General features: G+C 45.8%; 1 protein-coding gene across 6 annotated transcripts in view; it reads right to left on the bottom strand.

The window, feature by feature from the left end:
* LOC119449797 (nascent polypeptide-associated complex subunit alpha, muscle-specific form-like) overlaps positions 1-22,917 on the bottom strand; it is a 59,331-nt gene that overhangs the window by 7,380 nt on the left and 29,034 nt on the right. For 4 of the 6 annotated variants that reach the window (XM_037713063.2, XM_037713062.2, XM_037713064.2 and 1 more), the window contains 6 exons: positions 17,717-18,307; positions 14,722-15,032; positions 13,531-13,765; positions 10,913-11,060; positions 5,635-5,822; positions 1,379-1,685 (listed from right to left, as the gene is read on the bottom strand). In XM_037713063.2, coding sequence (XP_037568991.1) covers positions 1,379-1,685; positions 5,635-5,822; positions 10,913-11,060; positions 13,531-13,765; positions 14,722-15,032; positions 17,717-18,307 — 1,780 coding nt within the window. The remainder of the gene's footprint in view (positions 1-1,378; positions 1,686-5,634; positions 5,823-10,912; positions 11,061-13,530; positions 13,766-14,721; positions 15,033-17,716; positions 18,308-22,917) is intronic. The other 2 variants (XM_037713065.2, XM_049665452.1) reach the window with 2 other exon arrangements.

The raw sequence follows: 22,917 nt of genomic DNA, 5'->3' as shown, positions 1-22,917 counted from the left end.
GCACGAATGTGGCAGACTCTGATAGAGAGGACAGATATGCTCCAAAACTCCTCTCGACAGCTGATGCTTCTTCTTCTTTCTGGGGTTTTACGTGCCAAAACCAGTTCCGATTACGAGGCACGCCGTAGTGGAGGGCTCCGGATTAATTTTGACCACCTCGGGTTCTTTAATGTGCACACATTAACGCAAGCACACAGGCTTTCTTGCGTTTCGCCTCCATCGAAATGCTGCCACCGCGGCCAGGATTCGATCCCGCGATCTCGTGCTCAGCAGCGCAACGCCTTAGCTGACTGAGCCACCAGACAGCTACAAGAATGACTTCACTGATTGACTAACTGACTCATGGAGTTTAACGGCCCAAAGCAACCCCAAGGCTGTGAGGACGCCGCAGTTGAGGGCTATGTATTAATTTTGACAACCCAGGGTTCTTTAACGTGTGCGTAAATCTAACTAGACAAGCATTTTTGTATTTTGCCACCAAAATGTGGCCATGGGGGCCAGGATTTTACCACGTTCAGAGTGCACACGCAGCATCCCTGCCGGCACCATGATCACAGTAGTCCTCTGCACTTTCTCATTGTACTTGTGATTTAAGGCTACATTGAAGGGAATGCTGAGGACAACGCAGCGAACCTTATGGAGAAGTTGGGGGGGGGGCACGGAGATGAGTCATCTCAGCCTGCTGTAGATTGTTTTTACACTCGCCTCCCTGCCTTTTGATCTCGAGGGCGAAGCGAATTTGTCATGGTACAAGCACAGCATCCTTTCTGACCATAGCTGCCCTTGAGCCCACTAGGTACATTATGTGCATCATACTCATTTTTCTTGAGTCTTATGCGATGAAGCAGACTTTTGCCTGTCGTATCTCCGTGTGTGCATTATTTGATATGTGTAACTCCTTCATCTGTACACCTGCTCATCTCGAACTGCACTGCAGCCTCGTGTACGAGTTTGGAACTCTGTATATGCGTATATGTCGGGAATCAGCGTAGTGTGCGAAGCAACTTGTCCTTGCCTTTGGTCTCTGCTATTTTCGTGAATTAGGGCTGTATGCGAATTTCATTTATTCGTTTTAGCAAACTCTGCTCTAGATATTTAGAGCCTACGATGTTGTTTCTTATCTTCTAATATTTTAAAAATTACTTTTGCTATATTAAGTGAGAAGGAGAAGTCATCACCATTGTAGGGTGACTGAATCTCCTTATATTATCACTTCAACAATAATAAAAAGGACTGTTACTACTGGCATGCTTTGCAGGAGTGGTGACATTGTGAAACTCGTCATGGAATCGGTCTATTAAACATGTGACCTCGTGCTCAGCAGTGGAACGCCATAGCCATTGAGCATTCACGGCAGGTGAGAATGACTTGCACTTACTCGCATTCTCCTTCTTGCTTTTTGCTGGCAATGCAGAAAGTGCAGTAGGAACACTGCCACCATTGACCAATTCATCGGTCGCCTCCCGGATGGGAGGCACAGTGGAATCACTCAGGTCACACACTTCACGAACAGCGGTGGGCAGTGGAGTCGGCTTCGGCTCAGCCCGTGGCAGCAGCGGGGGCTGCTTGCCCTGATGGCTGGCCTGCAAGCACTGCTCAAGGGCTGCACGACGCCGCTTCAGCCAAAGCTTCTCTTCGTGCAGGTGTGCTGACAAAACCCTCAGGCAGCGGAGGTACTGGTTGGCCTGAAACATCCAGACAAAGTGGCCGCCACTCAGGTTTGCAGTCCACAACACTGCTGCACTCTTTTCTATCATTTCAACAGCTGCGAAAGGTGTTTTATGTAAATATTCTCAAGGCCGACAGGTGGGGAGCAAATAAGACAGTTCACAGTACAAACATGCGGTAATTTGATCAATTCTGAAAAATGATTAAGGAAAGGCATTTTTCTGACCTTCCACTCAGAAGAGTTGCCCAAACACCTGAGAGTGAGACAAAAACAAGACGGGAAGATTGCCTTCGTGTCTTCTGGTTTCTGTCTCTTAGTTAAATGTTCACGCTTTACACAAGGAATGATGCACCACCAACTAGCCCAATCAGTTACGATACTGAGAATGAGAGCATGTGCTCAGCCCAGCTGAGAAGATACAGCCATGAACCAATAAACCGAACACCGGTAATTTGAACATTTTTGATTATTCAGACAGCTCTGTGGCACCACGACGTTCTGCACATGAGTGTATGAGGAACAACGTTCTGACCACTCATGAAGCATGAAAAAGAATAGCATAAAAGGCATTGCTAAAAAATCACGGTCACTGAATTTCTTGGCTAAAAATGTACATGCAGCAACGTGTTGACAAACTTGGGCCTTATCCTTGGACGCTCACTTTCAAAGATACTTTCATTTTTGCAATATTTCGCATGACTTGCATTGGACACCTTGACGAGCGGCAGCGTTTCCACAGTCTGCCAAGAACACATTCACTCGAAGACATTGATGGGTCTTTCACTGGTCATGTGGAAAGTAGCATGCTTCACACTGTGCCAAAAATGCCGTCACTCATAAACTCTGATGCGTCTTGCATTAGTCACGCAAAATATCTGTCACTCTGATACGCAAGTTGTAGCTCAACAGTATATTTGTCCATCCGAACAGGAATAATTGTGTTTCTCAGAGCTTTCTGTGCCATAGTAGGAATAATATATATAAAACTCAATCTGGTGCTCATCAGGAATTCTGAAACTTACAAGTGTGGAACTTGTTGCAGAAATTCCAAGCTTGCTCAACTATGGCCCTTGCATTTGACACGTACAGTCCAGAATTGGCATGAGGAGACTTGAGCAACAAGACAGAAGGATATCCGACCCGTCTGACCACGGCAAAACATGTCAGTCTCGATAGGGAGCACAAGCGCAGGAGCCTCAATTATCTACGAGTGCAGCGGGCTCGAGCCGCATAGGGCAGTCTCGGGCGCCACCAGCAGGGGGGTCATTTCTATACCCTAGTGCTCAGAGACCCTCTGGAAAACAAACGGGCCTACTACGAATAGGGAGCAAGCACGATAGCAAAATTGGATCGTAAGACCACCACTAGCTGTAACATAAGATAGGCATGTAAGCTTTTTAATGCATGAATAAATGTAACTTGTGTATTTGGTTACATCTTTTCTGTACCCTGGTGCCCATACACCCTCTGTGACTGCACCCCTGATACAGCCTACCCAAATTTTTTGTGGGTTTTTGCATAGAACAGTAACTTATGGACGTAAAGCCTAGGCTCTGCACGCAACTAGCTGCCGCCATTAAAAACATATTGCGAGCACATGTAGCTGATACACTGCATGATCCGGTGTCTATCTTGTACCAAAAACTGCATAACGGTGATTTCCAATCGTATGCACTGTCCCCAGTGTCACCTCCGCCGACAGCCGCCAATCTCTGGTAGCCAAGAGGCCTAGCTTGAGGGCTGGCAGATCCGTGGCTGACAATGCTAGCAATCTTGCAGCAGCTTGTAATAAAGTGCTTCTGTTCGTCGACACAATCAATGCATGCACCGGATGTTCTTTCGACACCGTTGGTGGCGAAGAGCAAATAAGGCAAGCCGCTTTTCAAGAGGCGATCACTGAGGTGGCTGCACTGAACGTTTTGCTAGTCAAATCATGCCAGTGGGTTTGATAACGGGCACTCTTTCAACGTGACTTTATTCCATTAGTTATTTCCGGTCGGAAACAAATTGTAACTGATTTTTATGCTACTGTCAACAATGATAGAGGCAGGTGCCTCTGCCAATGCAACCGGCGACGAAACGGCCTGAAGGCCTAATTGATGCTGCATCTTTGAGTGTCATCGACTAAAGTTATGGCCTGGTTGCCAAATCAATGCAGATCTATTTGCAGCAGTCCCGAGACATTCAGGAAGCTGACTAACCACCTCACCAATAAAAGTAAGTGTATGGGATGACTGATGGTTCAGGGCCGCCATCCTTCTGAAACACTGTTCATCGGCGCACATCGGTCTCTTCTTGTAGCTTTGAGCGAGCCGTTATAAGACTAGCTTTGGATTTATATGGCAGGCTCAAAAATATCACATGACTATTGCGCTGACCACGCAGCTGCAGATGCATTTAATCAGACAGCAAACAAAAGTGAATTGAGTAGGAAAGGGGAGGAGGGGGGCGCCGTGCGAACTTGCCATGCACTTCCAATTTGAGAACCTACGACAGGCAGCAAACTGTGCTAAACCCGACAGTGAAAAGGCACCTGCGTTTTACTGTCGGTACCGACAGCAATCGACACGTGCTCTGCCAACAACCGAGCAGAGCGGTGCTGAGGTATGTGAAGCGCAATCTTCGCTTTTATCTATAGCACAGATTGGCCTTAATGAGCCGACGATAACCCACAGGAACCACAGCCAAAAAAATGGAAAAACCCTTCTGTTGTCTTCCACAAAACGGAAGATCGCCAGACTGTCAAAAAAAGTCGCAGTTTCGCCCAAAACGCAAAGCATCTATTGCGATAGCAAATTAGTGGAGAGCTGTATGAAGCAAGGATAGTAGTTTAATGGGCTGTATAAAGTTGTAAACATGTGCTTACTAACTAAAGACACAAGCACGGTGTCACACACACACAGGTAAACATGAACACATAGAGCTCGATGACTAAGAAACACATTGTGAAAACGCCGGAGTGAGAATGCACGCCAGCAGCAGCGGGCAAACTGACATGCGCACTGTCTCTTGTCTCACTTCAAAGCAAACGTTGAAAGCAGAGCGCATACGAAGCTACCGGCACTCGGCGCATGCACATTGTCCCCAATGTAGATCACTTTGAAGATGAGGCCTGAGCGGGCGTGCACTTCGCCCACATTGCAGATCGCTTTCAAGATACGGCACCCACGCGGCCGCGCTGTGAGCAGCAGCAGCAGCCAACGGAGCAAAGCGCACCCCCCCCCCCCCCCCTCCCTGCCTCTCCGTCGCCTCGCCCCTGTGACTCGTGCGCGAATGGAATGCATCGGCTTGCACGTGTGACAGCATTCTAAGCGCATTCCTCGCATTAGCTATGCCAATGCCAGACAACAGCCCCCGACATGTGGCGATGTGGCGGATCACACCGTTTTCGATGCACATGGCAGGCCGCATTTTTTTAAATCCAGCGGCCATGAAACAGTACACTAGGAAAATCATAGAAAACCTCAGTATTACAAGTCAGTACATGAGTACCCCATCTATCACCCTAACAAATGGTGAATAAGTGTTGATGCGAGTATATGACTGCCAATGAGAAAGCTCCCCATCAGCTCCACTTGTGGTACATTTGTGCAGCAGTTCCTTGTCAACGGCACATTTCCAAATAAAGAGCTGATAGTTTGCACTTGTGTGTGCCTTCCTTACGGTGCCTTTAGTTTTCATCTCCACCTCATGCAGTTAGCCAATATGAATACCAACCAGGTAATTTCTTTCGTTGCTCTGTTGGCATAAGTAATGCTTATACTTACCAAGAGAACTGCCCCATCTCGAGGAGCTTTTTTGGTAATGAAGCAAGGTGAAAAGGCAGCTAAGGGTAGTAAGAAGTGTGGAAAGGGAGGGCCAGACAAGGTGTTTCATTGGCATGTTCCCTCTGAAGGGCACTTGCCATGCGCTGTTACTGACTGCCAGATTTTGCATAAACATAACAGCCAATGCTTTGATCTCACCTGTGACAGGACAGACACCTTGGACACAGGCTTTGTGGAGGGTGTCCTAAAGACAACATTCTGAAGCTCCATTAACAGGTTCTGCATCTGCTGGCGTCGAATTCGTTCACGGCAGGCCTTGATCTGCATCGAGTTCTCCACGTCCTTGGCGCGAGGCTCTTCACCCACAGACAACTCCTCATCCGAGTCTGCAACGAAAATGGCCAATGCCAGGAAACAATCATTCTCCACAGTCTGAACTAGGCAAAACATGGTTGTTGCTACAGTCGCTGGCTGGCAAATTCAGACTCGGTGGGGACTGCCTATAAGTCGGAATAATTAGGAGTCCCAAATAGTCAAACCTCGATATAACTGTCAGGGTCGGTACTAGTGCACCGCAGTACCCGACTTACTGGTGGCGCCATCTGTCCTACTGACGCTAGTATATGTCAATCAATAAAGGGACAGTCTTCGTTCTGGTCTCGAACTGGCTGGACACCTCATTTTTCGCTCCCCGTCTCACACCTCGTTAAGCCTTCTTAATGTGTACCCCATGTCCCGACAATAACGAGCCTTGATTTAACGAAATTTGCAATGTAACAAACTATTCTTATTTCCCGATCTTAATTCCATTGAAGACCCTCTATATTATTTTGTGATTTAAGGAAGTAATTGCTTGACACAGTAATGATTTAACGAAATTTCTGGCCATTTCAAGCATGTATTAGGAGCCTGTGGCTCTGGTAAATCCAATAAAACTATCAAAACGTCGCCCGAGGAAAAAGTTATTTGCAAGCATCCTTCGGACATGAAAAGTTCGAGTGGCTAAAATGCCGTCAAAGTGCACGCGCCGGGATGCAGTATGCAGGAAAGAGTGTTGCGCCATTTGTCTCATAACTTACAGAGGCCACGGGGCGCACAGCAGCTCACAACGCTCAGAAAAACGCAAGAGCTGACGATTCCATCAGCGTAAGGGGGTTGGGAAGGGGCGAGCATGCACTAACGTGATCAAGCACAAGCTAGAGGAGGGATGAGGGCAGGTGACGCGCGCCTATCCGCCTTCTCCACCTACCGCGCGCTTCTCTTCACCTCTAACTTTGCTGTAGCTGCGCATGGCTGTTCACATGTGGGCCATGCGCTGTATTTTGGAGTTAATCTTCAGCAAGTGCAAAGGTGGAGCCGAGATGGTTGGTGCGTTCATGCGCATTTTGTTCCCGTGCATCTAGTGTTGGCAGCTGCATAATCTCGTTTCCGAAGCACAGTGCAAAGCATTCGCTTGTGTTGTGAAAAACAGTTAGTGGTCATCGAGTGAGATCTGTTAATGTTTGCCTGAGTGCATGTGACACTGATAAAACAACGATAGTTTGTGTAGCTGTCTCTCTGCTATCGCCATCAATGCTTCACTTTTCTGGCAAAACTATGACTTCCGTATCTTTTTACACTTTCATGAGCATGAGGGTGGCGCTGCGCGAGTTTCCACGTCGAATGTATCGAAAAATCGAGTAGATATTCGAATCGCGAATCGAATTATTCATACGCTCACTGTGTTGCGCGAGCTTCGCTGAGCTAGCGAATGTGCACTGAGCTAGTGAGGCTCAAGCGGCCCGAAACAAGTGTTGTCGCTTTTGCGGCTTTGGCAGGCTTACATCTGCAGTCCTCGAATTTGACCTGGGTCAGCAGCTTCTTCAAGTGGGGCATTTTATGGGAAGTATTGACGTGCCCACTTGACACGAATCATTGTGGCATGAGACGCCGTGTCAGGCTGATGTGGTGCGAGCGATCCAAGATGCACATTGTAGTTTTTCTATTGCGTAGTGTTTTAAAACGGCGACAAGAAACCAAACCGAAATTGCAGTGGTGGGGGACACCAAAATACGATGCCACGATGCAGCCAGAGCGAACCATGACACTCACTTTGCGCCACCTGCAGCAGGGAACAGTGGTGTATTTGGGTTATCACCTATTAAAAGGGTGCAGTATGCTTCTAACGGCACTATGCCCCACGCACTGTGAATCAGATAGGTGGAGACGCTTATCGCAATAGGGTTGGCGGTGATAGCTGTGAATTCGGCATGCAACGACCAGGGAGGAAATTTACTGGTCTCGGAATAGGAAACTGAGTGCGCGGCGGCATTTTCACGTGAGCTGGGTGGGCGAGTATTGCGGTGAAGCAGCTACAATGAATGGGCAGCTACTGTTGTCAATCGCAAGCCTCACGCTTTTTGTTTGCATGGGATCTACTGGCCGCAAAACGTATCATGCGATCGCAGTTAGATGACATATTTGTGACGTATTCCTTGTTGGCAAAAGATCGTGTTTCCCGGGAACGTATGAACTGCTAAAGGGGAGTGTAACTGTCGTGGGTAATTTTTTGTGTTCTCGATGGTGAACGTTGGCGCTGGGAAATCGAAGTCACCCGGAACAGTGTTGGTATTTCACATGTAAGGCAACAAACACAGGACGCTGGGAACACACCCATGGGTAACCACAAATGTAGACTTTACAACCTAGCAACTTGGTTTGGCTGTGCTTGTCCCATACTTTGGCCATGATCGGCGACCACTGGTTTGACTAGGCTTTGCTACTTTTGGTTTCAATGCAGAACTGGCAATGTATTGAAACAAAAACACCACTCCTTCTTGGTGGCCGAATTAATGCACGGTTGTGCAGGCAGAGTTCGAATTATTGAATGGTATGCTGTAATGTGTCTAAAATTTGGGTTGTCCTTGTACGTCATATCACTAGTCCCTCAATACTTTTTCTGGTCCCGAAACTCCGCCGTCACTCTATGGGACGTGCTTCATGCTTGATATGTCGCATGAAGCCACCGCGCTGCGGCACCACCTCAGCTGAGAGGCCACCTTTCTCCATGTTAAACCCGGAGAGACTGCAGATGCGGCCGGCGTGGGCTGAAAGTTTTGACGCGAACTTTATATTTGTGTGTGTGTGTGTGTGTGTGTGTGTGTGTGTGTGTGCGCGCGTGCGTGCGTGATTCTACATTTGCTTCAAATCAACCTCGCGATTCAAATGCTATTATGCGTCGCAGTTCCCCAAGAAGGTAGGGTACTGAGTGCAACAGACCGTCAATTCGTTACTCTGCTCATGCGAGTTAGTGATTAATAAGCGCAGTGCTGAGTCAGTTGGGCATATTAACCCGTTTGTGTTTTATTGCGATAGCAGATTTCTGCCGTCGGCGTCGCCGTCGCCGTGAGGTTCCATATGACGTCAATAGAGATGAAATCGTCGCCGCGAGCCGCCGAACGCTGTATGTGCGAGTGAAAGGGCGCGAGGGATGCGCGCTTTCACGGGGAGTGAACGCACGGCGGAGAACAAACACGCGTTCTGCGCCGTGCTCCCTTAAGGGCTGCAGAAGTAGGCGTCTCTGTCTCTTTCCTCCTTTACAATCACCATATATGTAGAGCAAACGCGCCCTTTTCCGACGTGCGAAAGGCCGGGGGGGGGGGGGGGGGGGGGGCGAGGCGACGTTTAGCTGCGGCACCAAGTGCCTATTTATATCAGAGGCTCCGGCAACAGTCACCAACGCCGCACGCATTTTGTGCGAACGCGGGCAAAACGCCGACGGCGTCGACAACAGTTCCACGTGTTGCCGGTGCTGCTGCATGTCCAAGCTTATACAGCTGATTAAGCTACTATCATTACTCCGTATAGCTCTCTACAAATTTGCTATCGCAATTGATGCTTCGCCTTTGAGGTGAAACTGCGACAACTTTTTTATAGTGCATATTGACAACGAAAATAGGGTTTGAAAACTTGGTCGCACATTTGGAATAATATGCAGGAAAACTAGCAAAGCTTGCGATACATGAAAATGACAATACTTTTCTTCAAGCAAGCGTTTCATTCACAGCTACGACCTGCCGATGTACCTGTTCCAAAATAATTTTGACGCGCTAGAACATTTTATGGTACGTGCAATTAGAATCTGTCACCATCGCCTGAATGGCTCGAGTGCAATCGGAATTCGGTAACAGCACACGACCGTGAAGTCAGGCTGTAGTTTAATGGCAACGCCACTCCGCTAATGTCTTATTTTTTGTACAGCGCATAAAAGTCGCTCAAAAGTTTTTAATCAAAGCCAGTTGGGCCAACTAATAACAGATTTACCAGTAACAAGAATTCTATGCGCTTCGTCTGCTGACACACGGAGCTGCCAGCTGACTTTGAGACTGTTTACTTTTTGTACGTGCCTCGATTTTGGTTAGAAAACCCTCTCAGATGTTCAAATTTGGATACTGTAACTGCTACGACAAAACAGAGTGTAAATAAATTCGAAAAGAAGCTGGGCTTTCGGCCGCAATGTGACAAGAGAGGAAAAAATACCGCTGCCGCCTGCGGCGGCCATTCGGCTAGGTGGTCTTTCTTTTACTATGGCGCCCCTAGCGGCAGGCGCTGGGTCTATATTAAACTGAGGCGGGAGTTTCGGGACCAGAAAAAGCTATTAAGGGACTATGGTTATATCTATGGGGCGAGCAGCAGCGCAAAACTGTCTGATTAGTTGAGCATGTCCAAATTATCACTGTCAAAATGATTGTTTGGCAAGTGTATTCATTTGCAATCGCACATACTATGGGGTTTTATGTGCCAAAACCACGATCTGATTATGAGGTATGCCGTAGTGGGGGATTCCGGAATAATTTCGGCCATCTGGGGTTCTTTAACATGTACCTAAATCTAAGTACAAGAGTGCTTTCACGGTTTGCCCCCATTGAAATGCAGCTGGCGTAGCCGGGATTCAATCCTGCAACCTCATGCTTAGCAGCCCAACACATTCGCAAGCGCATAAATTTGTGGCCACAGCGCAAGACTGGGGAGAAAAAATAAATAAAGAAAGAAATGCACATCAGTTTTTTACATGCATTTCAATCAGTGACTGACAAGACATGCAAATTATTGTATTTGTATACACAACTGCATGAGATGACTTTTCCAGGACTGAAAAACTGCAGAAACTGTACTGCAATCACAAAATTATAAACTGACATGGTGCATCTAAAGCAACTACAGCCAAGTGTTGCATTGAGTTCATTCAGTCTACCTTCTCTGCATAGCTAGTTCTCATAACCTGCAAGTGACAAAAACTAAGGACATATAAAGTTGCCCTTGCAAACTCTGCATTGCTGGCACCAATGCACAGTACAGGTTCACAGAAAGTTCATCTAGGAATACTGCATGAGCCAATTTGTTTGCAGCCCCACTGCAGTTTGCAACAGACTTCACACAGATTGCACCACCACTAAGTTGCACCATACCTCAAAGACTCCCACCCCATCCAACTCACCAGACAAAGAATCTATGTTGACATCAACAGAGCCTTCAGGTGTAGAGGAGGCCTGGGAGGAGTCTTGGATTGAATTCAAGCTCACAAAGCCATCAGTCTTGAGGCGTGTCAGCTGCTTCAGAGTCCGGCCACCATTCATAAGTAAAGCCTGTGCAAAGCAAGGTATCTGTCTTCAGTTTCAAGCCTCTTGGTATGCGCACAAGAGGCAGCTCAAGTTTAGGAGTGAACACATGCAGAAAGCATCATTCACCATGCCACCCGGATGTCAGAGGGCATTAACCCTCTAACCCCCAAATTAATAAAAACATGCCAAATTCCCAAATTTTTCTTTATCTAGTCATAATTTTTTCTATGACATTCTCATTCTGAAATGTATTCCTCGATTTGTTTCCTGTTAGAATTAACACAAAAATTTAAAATCTGCTCCCCCATGATCAGTACATTTCAATTTCTTTTACATATAGTAAACCTCATCAAATTTGGTGCAGTTGATACCAAGCAAAACAATTTCTCTGTTACAATGCACAGTATAACCTCGCTGATACATTCCTGTTTGTCACATTTTCCCAGCTCTAAAGGCCAAGATATAGTCCAGCGTTTCCGGCGCGCCAGGCTGTGGCAGGCGAAGTCGGATACGCTACGCCAGCCACGACAGCCTGTGGAAGAAATTTGCCTCCTCTACAGTTCAGCGCGCATGCCGCGCGAGGCTAGCGCCATTTCTGTGTGTGGGAGCGCAACTTCACGGCCGCGCGAACAGCTATTTCCATGGCGCATGCGCATTCTCGCTTTCTGACAGCATATGCCCGTGCCGTCCGAGTTGTGCGCGCTTTTTTTTTTTTTTTACAAGACAAGACACTTTATTTCAGTCAACCAACATACATAGTCGCCTAGGGGATCGGCGTAAAGGCACATAAAGCCTGGCAGAGCGCTGATCACCCGCTTAAACACACATGAATAACCAGTCATGCATAAATATGACTATAAGTTCGAAAAGCAAGCACATCATGATTTTTTACATACGCAAAAAAAAAAAAAAAAATACCTTATACACAGCTCTGCCTCCCTGTGCTGTTTGACTGCCTTCACGGCATGGCGTTAACTTGTCCCGACAGCCAGAAGATCGCAATCCTATTGCTAGTGCGTCGGATATGTTAAAAGCGGAAGCGGACCATGTACTGTACATACATCCTCACTTGCGCTGTCATCCTCCACGGACGTTGAGAAAGCCACAGCCGCGCTTTCACTACGAGCGCTGTAAGCCGCCATTTTGCCTTCTACCCGCCGCCCTTACAGCGCGCAGTGCATTCTGGTCTAGCGGCAGCCGCGTGAATTAGAACATGTTCTATCTACGCGCCGGCGGCGCTGAGTGCGCCCGACGCAGCTGCGCACGCCGGCTATGCCGTGATGCCAAACTGTAGACTGTGTACTTTTCACTGGCGCTGCTTAACCGCGCCGCGTGTGGCCGCCGCGCACGTTACGCCGGCCTATATCTTGCCCTTAATGCTCTGAAGCACTGGTCTCATTTAGTTTTCATAGGTTCATGTGTATTAGCTTCCGGTTTGTTGCATTCCTCGTGGTTCTTACGTCCAAAAACTGCTGTGGCACATTACTGCTGTGGCACCGTCCGTCAGTAGTGCCTACGTTGAGCGCCACATGTAAGCGCTGAAAACAATCACATTGTAGAACCTGCCATGTGGCACAGACGGATCGCCATCACCGTATTTCGATCGTTGCTCGATCTCAACATGACTCACGATGTCAAAAGCCAAGAGGAGGGGGGCAAAGGCACAAGAGGTCACCCAACGTCCACACTCACAGACGCTGTCTCGTGCCCTTCGATACCTCATATGGTTATTTCGATATACAAGGCTGCGTGGAAACTGATACATAATGGGTTGCGAGTTCCAGTCCAAGGGTCCAATGGAAATGATAAGTTTCATTTAGTATGATTTATGGCTAAAACCGCTCAAAAGAATTGTTTAGTGTTCAATCTAACCGACACGCAGCGACACTAACCTTTATTTAGTGCAATCTCAATGGTTTGCTGGTTCTCTATTCAAATTCAAGTGAACCTTATCTATAGTGCTACCGAAAGAGTTATTAGATGTTAGTTCTCCCGGATCTTATGTTCTTTTTTTGATAGTCCCTTAAAAATGCATCAATAGGGTTCACTATATTTACACAGGATCTCCCAAAATAAATCTTTCTTTTAAGAAAGCACAGGAACTTACAGGGCACAAATTGCTCTATACACTGCACTGTAAAATGCTCAACACAGGCTGAGTTCTTATGCTAAAATCTTGGGTATGACAGGCCAGGGCCATTCACACATGATACATGTACAACTCTCAACAGAGGGCTGTATTTTGCACCAAATGGCAATAACAGGGTAATTTAGCATAGTGGTACTGTTACAGCTACTAGTTGCCTCCAGCAGTGCATGCACAAGGTTTACTGTGCATGTGCAGTTGGCTGCAAGCAGAATCATTAATGGTAATGCTGTGCTAAAATACTTTGATAGGCAGTTACCACACACACAAGCTAATCAGTTCACTGCCCATTCTTAGGCTTCCATCACGCGAGAGAATATAGAGGTACTGCCAGCAGTGCACCCTTACCTTTGAGCCTTCGCCATTCTTTTTACTGGAGCCCTGCGAAGATGTGGCAGCTTCACAGCCGCTGCCACAAGGAGACGATGAGCGTGATGACGATCGTGACGAAGATGATGATGATGACGAAGATGAAACACACCAAGATGAAGAGGATGAAGAAGACGATTGCACTGCATCTGGCTGGACGGGTGCCACAGGGGGTGGCGGAGGCCGTGGTGGTGGCTGGGCAACCTTTGAGCTGCTGCACCAGTTGCAAAAACAGCTTCAGCACAGCCCCACAACTATATCGGTAGCCCTATGCTGCGATGTCTGACACACACTAATGTTACTGACAGTGCTGCCAACTAAGCCACCTTTTAAACTTCAGTGACCTACATCTAAACAGGACAGACGTTTACAGTAAGATGCAGGCTTGAAATGATGAACAGGGGTTCAACTAAGAATGTCGCTGGAGACAACGTTTAGACAAAGGGACTTGTCGAAATGTTGAAGAAGACAGTTCCCATTGTAGAAACCTTAACTCCTGAGACATTCCTTGTTCAACCACTGTTCATCAGTGACCTACATCTATTTCCTGGTCTGCAGTATTGAGAAAAACACTTTGCCTTTTTGTATACCTGGTTTATCCAAAACAAATTTAAGAAACATCATTGCGTCCACACCTCATTATTGGAGAAACGAGGTCTTTACACGGACTGGTTTCACAGCCTTTTCTGCAGTACCAGTCTGTTTACCCAATCAAAATGAACTGGCTAAACAAGGGTGCCAAGCTTTTCTTGAATGACGAGGGCAATAAAATGCAATCTTGCTGCAGAATCGGAGCAATAACAAAGCAACGGTAAGCTCAAAACCTTATTTGAATGTTGTCAGAATAAAAACACAGACTAGTGTAGGGCTTGCTGCTATCAGATAAGCTAGTTAACAAGCACACACTTTTGCCAATGCCCGAATTTCGAAGCAGCATGTGTCAACACGCATCACAAGCAGCAGTCATGCTGCATAGAACATGATGCAGAAGCACTGCAACTTCATTAAAAGTGAGGTCAAATTATATTATCAGGATCATTTATCAATTTACCTTCCACATGCAGTAAATGTAGCCGTTATTCTCAATAAATGAATTCACAAACCTTAATTACAGAATGTATGTCACGGCCTCTGCATCATGTACAAAAAGGGCGCCAATCAAACACCTACCTAGCTGCGCTCGGCGGACGACCTCGCCGGTGTGGCATGGGTTGTGATGAAATGTCAAACAGGTCCCCATTTGGCGAGAAGTACAACGCCGAGTCTTGAAAGCGAGCAGGAAGTCGGATTGGCCGACGGCTGCGGGTGCTCTGCGTAGACTCGGTGGGTGAAGCCGGGATTGTGGGGCTAGGGAGTGGCTTTACATTGGGCTTGCGAGGCGTCTTGGATGTCTCTGCAGTGCTCTCCTTTGTCACTGCTTCCTTAACCAAAGATCGGGCCTTCTTCGTCATGTCTGCTCCCTTCTGTGCACTGGATGCATGCTGTGAGGCAAAAAGTTGCAATGAGTAAACAATACACAGGCAATGATAAGCGGTGATGTATTCACACTTATCACTTCAGTAAAAGCCGCAACAAGCATGATGCAGTCTACAACTACCGTACATACGCAATCAAGGGCTGCACTCCTTAACGTATTATGTATTATTTCAACCACCTAAAGTTCTTTGAAGTAACACTAAAGAGAAACACAATGTCAGCTTAGATTAATAAAGTGGCCTTGAAGAACTCTATTTTTGTAGATATTGGGGTAATAGGCTGATTATTAGAAGAGAAAATACACGTCTATGTTCTATTTTTCAAATTTCGTGTCGTAACATAAGGCTAGTACGTCATTGTGACGCCACGGATTTCAAAGTATTTTTCCGCATTTTAGTAATGCTGGTTCAGCAAAAGTTCTTCATTGCTAAGTTCAGTCTCTGACTCTTTTAGAACACAATGTAGTTAATTTTTACTGAGTAGTTAACCTTTATCAAGAAAATCAATGGCATCACGGTGAGCTGGTGCATGAACTTCAAGGCGGTGTTGCCACCTATCTTTCATTTGCCACCGATCTTTCAGCATCTCCTCACGGCAAAAGTATTGAATTTTTCCATTTAGAACCAGCCGGAATGTGACCGCTGCAGCAAGGGAATGAACCCGTGACCATGTCTTCAGCAGCAGAACACCATATCCATTGAGCCAACCAAGGCAGGTTTCCTTCCTATAAAGTTTCGCCGAACATCTGTAATGAGTCTAATGACAAATTCTAAGTACCCTGCTTTGGCAACACAAACCCTGTTCTTTTTCTTTAACTGAACAAATTCCAGCAGAGCTCTTACGTGGCAATCTTTGTAAGACTGTGGGGAAATGACACGATAATCCAGGAAAATCCAGGAAAATCCAGGAAAACGGACCAGCCAAAGGTACTGCTATGAGTTCAGAGATGACTCAGTCTTTTGCTTTACTTTGTTACAGAGACCAACAGCCGATCAAACAAGTTAGGAGATGACAGTAAAAATTAGATGCATGTGGTACTGATAGAATCAAGTGCAATATTAGAAATAAAAAAACTGAAAGTCAGGTTTATTGGTCATGATTCGTCTTTAAAAAAATTTTTGTGTGAAAAGGACCAGAACAACCACGCCATAAACGCCAAGTGCCATAATCGGTGACGTTGCAAGCAGTGCATCTGATGTAGAGACGTTTACGCATGCAACCTTGATTATCTGGCAAGAAGTGGGGCTCTCTTCAGAAGAAAGGTGCATGGGCTTTCACATGAATTGACAGCTATTTTCATGTCATGCTGAAGTTCAGAGGAAAAGTGCAAGGCTTTTGTTTGAAATAACAGCTGTTTTCATGCCATGTTACAGTGTGATACTTTGCAAACATGATTTTGAGCACATGATCTATGCACTTTGTTTTCAACCCCTAAAGCTGGTGAGGGGGCCCCCTCTGCCTTTCTGTAAATAAATGTCTCTTTCTCTCTCCCTTTAAGCACATCATTCTGACAAAGGTAATGATGTTCATATGAGTCCCTTCACAAATGCAATAACTAATTATTACATGTTTGTGCACAAGATCATTTGTTCTCAACCCTACAGTTTGTTTCCCTTTACAAGATTCTTCTTGAGAGGTTTCCCGAAGTAACCGTTAAGCTTCACGTATTGCTCCTAGGCGCTCTGTCACACTGTGCAACAAGTTGGCCAAGAGTGTCTGTAAACAATTCATTGTCCGCAGCCCTATCATACTGCTACATGCATATTGCGTGTTTCTTGTCACTGTACGATGCGTGAGGGCGCCCCGATGAAGAAAACAAACTGCTCCTTGCTCTCTAGCTGTCGGCTGAACTGGCCAACGCTGCATTTGCCATTTATAAATATACATTGTAAATAGTCTTCAGTGCATAACCCTTTGTTCGAGTAACAATACCAAAGCAATGAATTGCGGTATGTGCATTCTTGTCATGTATCCAAACTATTGTTGCATCAATATGGCAGGGCTGCTGGCAACCTGTAATCTGCAGACAACACTGACCAACTTGTTTCCTCAATTAATGGCTCATCTAGAGCCGAAGGTGTTCTGGCTGTGTGCATTAGAGGCAGAAAGCCACTTATGTGAAGCCTACTCTTAGCATCCTGTGGTCATGCAATGGCACTCTGACTGCCACAACAGCAGCATGCACTGCTGAACACACTAAACATTGGTGATCACTTCACAATTGCATGCATACCATGCATAGCTCTTAGTTGAAAACATCAGTTTTGATGCCACTGGAGACGGTAATACTGAAACAGCAACCTCTTACAATTGAAAAAACCACTAATAAATGAGTGGAGGTGCTAGGCAACGGTCCCATCACCCTGTTTATGCATGTCGATCTAATGATATATCCCATCCCATTCCTTCATTACAACCTTCGAATTGTATGCATCCAGGGTCGGTTTAATGTAATTATTTTCGCTCAATTCTATTTTTTTCATATCTACTGTTCAAGGCTGGCTGATCCTGGACATGACGTGGGTGGAGTGCCCGCTGGACCAATGTCGAAGTGCAAGAAGAAATAGCATTGGAATAGAACAATTATGCTATCCTAATCAAGGCTTCACTATATACAGAACAACATCTTACAGAAAAATGAGAAAGTGTGACAGCTGACACAGGAAACAGAAACACTGGTTGCCCTCACCGCTTCTGCTGCCTTCTGCACAGCAGTGGCCGGTGAAGGAGTGCTCAGCTTGCCAGTGGCGGCCGAAGTCTTCTGAGGCGTGCCACCATCAGCTGGTGAAAGTGCTTGTGCAGCAGCAAGGGCATCCTGCTGGTCCAGTTGCGGGCACACAAAGCAAGGCTCCACAGGCAAGGCAACTGTGAGCGGCCGGCTACACTGGGTGCTTGTGAGCAGCGCCTGGAGCAGCCGCTTCTGCTCGTTGGTGAGCAGCACTTCAGGCACCAGCGGGTAGTCGCCGCTGTCTTCATAGGAGCCGTAAGGCAAGGGCTTGTCAGGAGACGCGGGTGTGGCTGCAACCGGTTTCTTTGTGGCTGCCACGCTAGTAGATTTCGAGGGTGTCTCGGCGGCAGCACACTCCTTCTTCTTCGGAGTTTCCTTTGGAGTAGAGGGCTCCTTCTTTTTGGGCACCTCCTTGGGCACCTCCTTGGGCACAACAACGGCCTTGTTTGAGGAAGTATCTGGTGCTGCCTGACCACCACGTAACCTGCGGCTTGTCATCGCCAGGAAAGGCGCATCTTCTTCGACTTCTGTCTTCACACGCTTCGCCGGAGGCTAGACAAAGAAAAGGAATGAACAAAAAGTTGATGCAAATATAGAAAGCACGTCCTAAGGTGCCCTTTGTGTGTGCTCTGTTGCAGGAAAAAAACCTGGGACGGTATAGCGTAAAACTATTCCAAATCGGCCATTAGCCCTTCATAATCGGCCAGAATGGTTTAAGTCCAGCCCATATGAAGGGGTGCCATGCCCATACGGGCAGAGCCCGAACCATTTTGACCTATCAGGGAGGGGTAATGGCCGATTTGGAATAAAAGCAGATTGCAATAGTTTTACGTTATACCGGCCCTGGTATGCGCAACTTTTTGGTCATGAGTCCAGTGCCGACTAGTTCTAAATGAAGCAGTGATCCAAGCCGACCCTGTCAGCTTTTCTCTACTTCGTTACCAATAAGGCTTTGTCACTGTAGGCAGCATTAAGCAAGCCTCAGGGAGGATGTGTGAGAGGTGCTCGGGCTAACTGGGCTCTGCAAAAGTGTCACACTAGTGCAAATGGTGGTGCACAAGAACAAATTAAAATACTTCCATACAAGACCAATGTTGATTTGGGATTTTGGTTGTCACCATCCTAGGCCAGAGGAAGATAATGTAAAGTTAATCTGGATGAGTAGGTTACACTTCTGAATCAGCAAATAAGTAGGTTGCATTTGAAGAGGACAGGTTTAACTCAGTGTTGCAACTCCCAGTGATGTCACAACAGACTGTAGCAAAAGAGTTATGTGACAATTAAAAAATATATATATTTTATGCAGCAGCTCAACATGGCTGTTTTTGCATCATGCTGTTCTGACCTAGAAAGAAAAAAAAAATGGGGGGAGGGAGGGGGTTAACTCCACATAAATCTTATCGAGTTAGGCCTTCAAAAACAATTTTGTCTGTTTATAAGCCACCTTTTGTGACTGTACACACTGCCAGAGGCTCCCAAATGGCTGAACATCTGTAATACATGATCTCTCCATCAAAATTAAAAATGTCAGCTGGACCTGCCCAGATAATATCAATTAAAGGAATGCGCTTATCCACACACTATAGTGCAAGCGAAGCTTTGGTGAGCGGGCAGGACGTAACACCACAGCATGATATGAGATGTGGTCTTCTTAGGACACCACAAAATAAAGCTTCACTAAAGGCGGCCTCCCAAATGCAACCAGTTTTGTCCCACTAAACTGTAGAATCGGTGTTCAGCAGATTTGGGTAGGTATAACGTAAAACTATTCGAATCTGCTTTTATCCCAAATCAGAGCTGGAGCCGTTTTGACCTATCACGGAGGGCTAATGGCCGATTTGCAATAAAAACAGATTAGGTTATGTTATACCGGCCATGGCTGCGAATGAATGGTAACGTGGCTGCAAGGTCTCCTTTTTCAGGCATGGAACTTCTATCCTTACTCTCAGCTAGCGGAGTGTGTGCAATGCAATGATCACACCAAGCATCTTGAAGCTCTAGCTTGCACGAGGGAAGGACTAATAAGGTTGTTATTCTGTCATTCTATGGATGTGTCTTCAAAGGACTTTTGAAAAACACTTTGATATGGTGCTACTTATGGGGCTGCACAGTTTATGAAAAACTCACATGTTAGATCGAATTCAGAATCGAATTCAGAACAAATAGTTTCTTCACAGTCATATTTCATTAAAATAATTGTACAGCTGAGAGACTTTTACGATCACAGTGACTTCCCACAAGACTGGTATCCACTGTTGATGAAGTGTATCTGTTTGCCTCGCTTTTGGAGAACTGTTTGCTTTATTAACCCTTTCCTTACTGTAGATGAACTGAGCTAGTCCACACAGTTTGTACCACTCCCACCAAAGAGGAGCTGAGTTTGTCCACGCTGAAACAAGCGCTTGTGCACTGCTGCCTTTAAGCTACCCTGATGAATTTTGCTTATTTCTCTTTGGCTTCAACAGATGGCACAGTAAAATAAATAAAAACGCGCTCAAAGCTTGAATTTTGGCCAAGAAACATTTCGATTCTGGCAACTGGGATTTAAAAATGACGTCCTCCTCTGTGCGTGCGCATGCCTACAACGGCTCCAGTCCGAAAAAAGAAAAAAAAGGGGGAGGAAAAAATGTTTGTTTGCAGACGTTTTGTCAGACTCAGACAGTGAAGAAGAAGTTTGGTTCTCCTCCAAGAGTAGCACCGACGAAACTGAGCAGCTTATCTTCTCGGGATCATCGGATTCTGACGATGACAGCGTCTCGACGTGTAGGCAGTGGACGCCAATAGATGTAAAGAACCCCACCCCCCATCTCCGCGTCCTAGGTTTGTTTTTACAGCCGCACCTGGCATAAAGGTACCCGTGATAGAGGATGGAAACTGTGCGTGGTATTACTACAGAAAGTCGGACAATCTCCACTGTGCAGTGCAGTGAAGCCAACCCTCTCTCCATATTTTCAAAACAATATTTTGTGTGTATCTTACAAATAAAGTGCCTTAAGGGATATATTTTGGTTGTTTCAAAATACGTAGAATTAATTAGGCAAATAAAATTGGTATTTTTGTATTATTTTTGGCCAACAATCTCGTTAGGAAAGGGCTAACTGTCCTATGAAGTGTTTGCTTTGTGCTTATAGGCGCGGCTACGGCTGTTTTGGCTGCTGTATATGTACTTTATGCACATAACTTTTTTATATTTGGAATAAATACCAGGAAAAAAAAAAGCATCTGTGGCCTATTGGGTTCTCCACTGGAAGACCTGGGTTCAACACCTACCCTTGGACACAATTTCTCTTTTAATTGAGTGGCAGCTTGTGATGAGTCATTGAGTTGAGAAACCGACTCCGGCATGCCAAACCTTCGGGAGGTAGGCGAAGCAAGGTTAGGTTTTGTTTTACACATCCACGGCAGTCAAAAAACACCTCTCTTACCATGATTCGCTCATCTGCACTTGGCAGTGTTCGTCGCCACACAATATATGCAATATTGTGTGGCGCTTGCACACTTGGTAGATATGACGAGTTGCTTATGCCTTCACGACGGCCCCACATCTTGCTTAATATATCGACTACAACACTGACCGCAACATGCTGTGCCGGCAGAAAATTATGTGCATGACGCTGAAATATAGTGTGCACAGAGTACTTCTTATTCATTTAGTCTGCAATAAATATTAAGCTTACCTGTTGAGAAGATACTTAAAAACGGCCAAAGGCTTTTTTTAACCCTCTATGGTGCCATTTATTAAAAAAATATTCCTGGCCCATTGCGCTTACTAAACCAGTTGTAAACCACTGTACAAGAATGAACTTGTTTATGTCATTAATAAACGAGAAATTGGTATGTTACCGTTTGATAATATTGCACCATAATGTAGTGCAAATCTATGCTCATCATTGTCACTAGGTGTGCACCGAAATCGTACTGATGGCCGTTTGTAGCAAACTCCGGCAATCAACTGTAAAAATTTATGAAGAACCAATTCTGGTTGCTATCAAAGAATGCATTTAGCATGCTTTCAGAGGTGTTTATTTGTGCCACTATATTGCACTATGTGTTATGGGTGATGTTATCGGTTTTATAGGTGGAGTACGATGGGTAGATTATTTATTCATTTAGTGCGCTGGCACTGCATCGGGTTAGAATTGGCCCTCGAGGAAGTGGTGTTCAAAGTAGTACTGGCTGTCTTCTGCGTTCGGGTCTGGTTAGCCTCTGTGCAATCTTCTGGGTGAGCCCACAAAAACAATTAGACAGTCATGCGAAATTGGGGTAAGCTCCCAGAGAATGCTAAACACATGAGATAAAACTGGACTGCACTGATTCAGAGAAGAGAGAGTCAAATCGGAACATTTGAGAAAAAGTCAAACGTTAAAACCACCCAGCGCACCATGTTACCAAGCGATCACAAACACAAATGTGAGTGCCTAATTTTCCTGTGAGAAGCTACGCTCTTAAAAAGTTTGGGCCTTTATTTCTAATTGGTGCCATCTCGTACAACATTACAGAATGCCTGTAGCCAAAAGCAGGGTTCGTACAGGTTTCCAAGAAAAAAATTCAAGGACTTTTCAAGGACCTTTCAAAAAAATTTTAATACTTAATACGGTAGCTCACACACGTTACATTTTATTGGACAGAACAAAGGAAAGTGATTTCACTTAGTGCACGTACAGTTTCATTCGACTAGATGAAATTTTGAAGCTCAGGGCAGGTCTTTCAGTTTCTTTTCTATTTGCGTCTTAATGCTGCTCAGTTCTTCAGCTTTCGCTTTTGCGGTCTTTCTCAAGCTGTTTGATTTCACCACATGCGTGATGTCACCAGTTCTCTCAGCCTTTTCTGCATATCCATCTGCAGAGGCCATTAAATCGGCAACAACTGCCTCAAGCTTCTTTTTCTTCGTCTGCAACCCTTCAACTTCTTCCATGATTGTGCGCCTTTTTGTGTGCTTTGAGTTTTCCTAGTACCATTACTTTTCGGTTTCCAAGTGTGCACCGTAATGCTGCCTCGCTGCGGACACGGCTATTCTGAGTTCTTTTGTTATAGGAACATTCAAAATTCCACCTGCCCTGTCCACTGCGTCATATATAATGCGCTGTGAAATGTATGACAAACCATTCAGATTCTCTACGGAGATCTGGCTTTACTGCGAGCACGCCATGGCTATGCTACAG

Source organism: Dermacentor silvarum, chromosome 4 (assembly GCF_013339745.2).
Source record: "Dermacentor silvarum isolate Dsil-2018 chromosome 4, BIME_Dsil_1.4, whole genome shotgun sequence".
Classification (NCBI taxonomy): domain Eukaryota; kingdom Metazoa; phylum Arthropoda; class Arachnida; order Ixodida; family Ixodidae; genus Dermacentor; species Dermacentor silvarum.
This window is presented reverse-complemented; position numbering and strand designations above follow the sequence as displayed.